Below are 5,511 nucleotides of genomic sequence, written 5' to 3' on the forward strand. Positions count from 1 at the left end.
TTTTTGTGGCTTCTAAAATACTGCAAATACGTTGATTAAAAAAAGTCACATGCACCGCGTAATTTTTAACATGGCGTCGTATCGCGGGATCGCGGGAGCTCCGTGGAAGGCGCCGGCTGGACAGGACGAAGCAGACTAATCGGGGGTGGCAGACGACGGGCGTTGGACCACTACTCCAGGTCTGTCATTCGCGGTACCGGTGAATGTGTCTAACACCGAAAGAAAATAATTTTACCGATCCAAACAATTAGGATGTATTCCGTACGACAGCCCGACCACCAAACAGATTCGCACAAAGATGTCGCCGAGTCGTCGCCCCTCCTCCTGGCTGAACACATCGCTCATCTCATGAACACGAATAGGTAAGATCTTGAAACACGCGCAAACGTCAAGCACAAAGTGTGTACTTGGTGCGAATGTGGCCAATGCGTGGCACTGCCCGACTTCGAGCCTGGGGAGTGATTTGCAGCAGGGAATAAACCGATCTCACTAAGGCGTTCCACGCATACGTGACGCCGGCATAACTGTGGTTCACAATAGTGCTACTAAATAAGCTACACTTCAAAGTAACGACACTTGGCCATATTGTGGCTTAAAATCATGGTTGCAAGTTATCTGAAGCTTTATCCGAAATCACAGAAAACGCTCCACAAATGTTTAAACAGTTCGCGACAGAGCAAAGCAACATTGTTCGGCCTTCCTAACACCAAAGCTGATGCTGAGGAAATCGCTCTTTTTAATCATGAAGATGGCAGTTGCGTCTGCTCTGCACAAGCACCAAAATGGCGGCCCCCAGAACAATGTCAGGCAACGTTACTAGAACCACTCAGTTGGGAAAGTGCCATAAAGACTGCTCTAAAAAAGTGGCCCCGATCTGTCCTCCAGAACCGAGCTAATGGCGAACACGACGCCGCCAATTCTCCCGCAGCGGCCACTCGAGGAACTGCACGTTACTTCTATTTTGGCTTTAATCGGCCATTTCGGCGCCGAAACAGATACAGCGGATGAGGTTGCAAGGGTGCCACCCCCGTCTCCCCAGCGAACGCGCCGCGAATTACTACCGAAGTTAAAATGCACCTAGGTCGGGACGCGCTACCTGAAAGCACCGCCGAGGCATGGTTGTATAAAAACAATATTAATTGTTCCGCAAAACATTGCAAACTAAAGATTATAAAAACATCACGCGCCCTTCATTTTGTACTAAACTTCAAAATATTTTACACAAAAAGTATTTTCCGTTTGTTTTTACTCAAAAACATGCTTTCTAAAAGCTCAATGTGACCACAGTACAAACAAAGGATAAAAAGTGGCGCTGTTGTCGTATTTAGCTCGGTCTCGGTGGACGCCAGCAGCCCAGGTTTCGACGGCGAGTTTCCCAACTGAGTGTTTTAGTAACGTTGATGTGAGGGCACAGGGTGTCGATGCTCTAAGCGCAGCTCATTTAGTGGCTCTATAGGGAGTATTCACTGGACGCCATATTTGTGGGTGCTGTTTAGAGCGCATGTTCAGAACGAGCTCACATCAATAGGCTGCTAAGACCGGCACTCTTGATGGTGCGGAATGCACGTTGCAAAAGAACTGTGGAAGCTCGCCGTCAGCACGCGCTCAGCATTCACGCACACAGCTATGGCCGCCAGTGAATACTCCTTACACTCCGTTTCACCTTATGTTGTACCGCGGAGAAGGTTAGAAGCGCGACCTCATGGCGTTAAAGGGCTGTTTATACTCCAACGTAACGTCGACGGGCGCGCGCGCCCAACCGCGTTGCCTGACGTTGCTACGAAAGGACAGTTTATACTCTGACGACAGGTGGAACGCCTCGCAACGTAACGCGCCCCGGCGCGCGCCAGCAAAGCTCACGTCGAGGCGGGCTGTTTATACTCCAACGTAACGTCGACGGGCGCGCGCTCCCGAGCGCGTTGCGTGACGTTGCTGCGAAAGGAGAGTTTATACTCCGAACACAAGTGGACCGCCTCGCAACGTAACGCGCCTCGGCGCGCGCCGGCGAAGCTCACGTCGAGGTAGGCGCTGCTCGAATCTCGGCGTCGGCCGACGAGGGTCGTCACCCAGAATTCCTCGCGCGAGCGTCAGTTGGAAAGAAAAATGGCGAACGGAGGTGCCGCGGAGTGCGAACCGAGCGATCTGACGACGGACGAGGTTGAGCGGCTCATTGAAGCGGTGAGAGAGCGCGAGTGTCTTTATGACGTCGGTTCTCTATAGAGTACAGGGATTCCAAGCGAAAAAAGAATGCCTGGGAGTCCGTGCGCATTGCCTGCGGCATGAAGTCCGGTAAGTTGACTAGGGTGATTTCATGTGCGCTTTGCTTGGCGTGACGACATCTGGCCATTTTGTTTCGAACGCTTTTTTTTGTGTGTGTGTGTGTGTGTGTGTTGAAGCGCGTAAAAGAGCGTGTCCCTGCACGCGCGCGTGGCGCTGACTGTGCTACGGCCACGGTGTAGCTACGGCGACATTTTGCTTCCTGCGATTTCTTTGTATTTTCCCTGTGAGCGCGTGCTGTCGCCATCGGGTACTACAAACGATGGCATCATCCAAACAGAAAGACATTGAGGCGCTCTAGTTATTTAGGCCTTCAAACAGAAAAGCAGTGCAAGCGGCTTACCTGACATGGCAACTTGTTCAGCATTTTATTTTTGTATCACGTCTGCATTTGGCAGAACTGAATTTGACATATTTATTTCAGGTGAGGACGCACAAAAAGCGTGGAAGCCTGTACGCGACAGGTATGTTCGGGAGGTCCGCGCCATTGAAGCTGCCACAAGGAGTGGCAGTGGCTTCGTCCGGAAAAAACAATGGGCCTTCCTGGAAATGATGTCGTTTTACGATAAACATATCCGACCCAGAAAGTATGTAAACAAAACATGAGTCCTTATTTGCTGTCTAACTAAATTTCTCTCCCATATGTTAATCCCACTTGCAGGGCAACCACCAACGTAAAGACACCACCTGTGGGCGACACAGCACAGTGTCTATTAATGGAAATGGTGGAATCTTCTCCTGACGACTCGACCATTCCCACTGACTTCGAGCCTGCCCAAGAAGAGCTGCAGTGCAGCCCCGAGGCTCCTGTCCCAGCCACGCCGTCCACCTCGGTTGTATCAACATCAAGCACCTCGAGGAGGTCATCAGGCCAGTCACAAAGGTGCCCAGGACCCCCCCCATTCTGCACGTAGAAGGGAGGTTGACACAATGGAGAGAGAACTTCTAAATCATTTAAGGACTAAAATGACACAGAACGAGGCGTTTGCCTACTCTGTAGCACAATCTCTAGATCGTTGGGACGAGGTCACCACTACCCAATTCAGGGCTTGTGTTATGCAGATTGTGTATGAGTATGAATGTAAATTTCAGCAGAAATAAAACGCCCCCGACCTTTGTGCATCTGAAGGCACACGTGTCCACTAATGTTTTGATAATATACACATTCTGTTAATATGAACTACATTTTCGAAGAGCAATCTCTGCTTATGCAATTCTACTACATCGTTAGAAAAAAAGACATAATCTGTGAAGCAGTCTATGTTAATCTGAATATTATTAACTCCCTAGTTCAATACTTCAGAATTTGTTCTTGGAGGCAAGCTGCAGGGATGCCTATCACATAAAATAGCTTGAAAGAACACCTACAGACATTTTTCAAATTTACCCCAAGCGTCAAGGAATTGGCTTGGAATGTAGGTACACACAAGTGTGGACGATACCTTGCGCAGCGAGTGTACCTGCAAACCCGGCATGATCTTTGGTGCTTGTGTAAATTAGCAAAATGTCTAGTGCACATAATAGCATCATCTGCTACTCAGACACACAGCCTGCGCTAATACCGTTAATCAAACATGCTTTCTACCCATTACATTCGCTTCGTGGGTGGCACGCATTGCTCGAAACCTGTTTATATTTCCGAGAAAAATGCAAGTAGAAAAGCAGGCTTATCGAAAGTACATCTAGAATGTTATTTTACTCCTTTGTGGTGTAAATGAAAAGATTAAACCCGACTTTTGTAATTAATACGCAAGCTGTCCTATTTTCCAAGTGAGCCACTACTACATTCCTGCGGGTTCACTTAATAAGAAGCCAATCATTTGCTATGCGTGCCTGTATCTCAGTGGTAAGCGAAAAACATGGATGGCCAATATTCCTCGCTTGTGCCAATTACCTCGCTCTCCCCTGTACAACGAAATTCACAGGTAAGCTCTTTGAAGGTGAAAACAACGAGGGATTGCGAAATATATTTTGCCGGTCAACCCTATTAAGCAAGCAGAGCAGAGAAAATATATACAATTTATTTGCCAGGAAAGAAAAAAATTGAACAGCATTGATAACAACCTTGTGTCGTCGTCTACTCCCTCGTCACTATGTCGTGTTGCCACGGGATGGCTCCCCTAGGGGAGATGAAGTGGTCTGCCAGCTGGTCCCTGATGCTGATTGCTGCTGGGCTGCTGTTGCCACCTACGCTCCTGTTTACACCAACATTCAAAATGTCAGCTCGCCACTGACCATCCACACGGGCACCCCTCCTTTCACTGTCAGCATATCCAGGAGGGCGGTAGGCTTCATCCCTTGTTAGGAAGTTGTGGAGGCAGACTCCCGCTTTTATCATATTTTCACAGTGCTCAACAGTGCCATGCATGGGAGCCAGAAACGCCCGCCAGCGAGACACAAGTATTCTGAAGGCGTTTTCTACTGTACGCCTGCCCCGGGAGAGCCTGTAGTTGAAGACCTTTTTTCGGTAGTCCAAGCCTCTTCCGGGTAAAGGGCGCATGAGGTACGTTTTCAACGGGAAGGCTTCATCCCCCAGGAGGCACAGAGGTGGTGCAGGCTCTGCGATTACAGGGATCTGGAGGGTGTTGGCAGCTAACGCCTTTCCGAGGTTAGACTCTCTCAACACACCGCCATCGGACTGGTGTCCGGCAGCCCCAATGTCCACCAGTCGAAACCTGTAGTGGGCATCAACAACAGCGAGCAGCACCATCGAGTAGAATTTCTTGTAGTTGTGAAATATTGAGCCAGAGTTTGGTGGGCACCTGATCGCAAAGTGCTTGCCATCTATTGATCCAATGGCGTTAGGAAAGTTCCACTTGACGCAGAACTCCCTCCGGATCTCTTCCCACTGTTGCGATGTGGGTGGCTGCAGCACTAACGGGGAGAGGCAGTCCCAGATGGCTGGCAGCGTTTCCTGGAGGATCCCCGATAATGTTGCTTTAAGCATCCGGTAACTTATGGCCACATGGCCCAGGGATCCTGGTGATGCAAGGGACCTAGAAATGTGAAAAACAAAATTGTGAGACTTAGTACCTAACTCAGAGCAACTGTTTAGTCAGTCATTTGCACTGTTTGTGACTAAGAACGACCTACGAGAGTGCTCCGTCAGACTTATATTGCTATACACGCAATATGTAAATATGTACTAAATGTGTTTGACTGACGCTCTACGGTGTTTTGAAATAGTTTCTACTCTAAAACCGCCCGCAAAAATCAAGGGATTGGCGCATGAAG

At 49.0% G+C, this 5,511-nt stretch overlaps 1 protein-coding gene across 1 annotated transcript; it reads right to left on the reverse strand.

Moving 5' to 3' along the window:
- Window positions 1–4,354: 4,354 nt before the first annotated feature.
- LOC115311298 (putative nuclease HARBI1) lies at window positions 4,355–5,224 on the reverse strand. The gene has a single exon (XM_029969919.4). The coding sequence runs from the start codon at window positions 5,222–5,224 to the stop codon at window positions 4,355–4,357; it is 870 nt and encodes a 289-aa protein (XP_029825779.3).
- Window positions 5,225–5,511: the final 287 nt, after the last annotated feature.

Source organism: Ixodes scapularis, unplaced genomic scaffold, assembly GCF_016920785.2.
Source record: "Ixodes scapularis isolate PalLabHiFi unplaced genomic scaffold, ASM1692078v2 PGA_scaffold8__174_contigs__length_109621045, whole genome shotgun sequence".
Classification (NCBI taxonomy): domain Eukaryota; kingdom Metazoa; phylum Arthropoda; class Arachnida; order Ixodida; family Ixodidae; genus Ixodes; species Ixodes scapularis.

What these genes read in the sequence shown, in the direction of transcription:
- LOC115311298 (XM_029969919.4), bottom strand. Translation starts at nt 5,224, where the DNA reads ATGCTTAAAGCAACATTATCGGGGATCCTCCAGGAAACGCTGCCAGCC.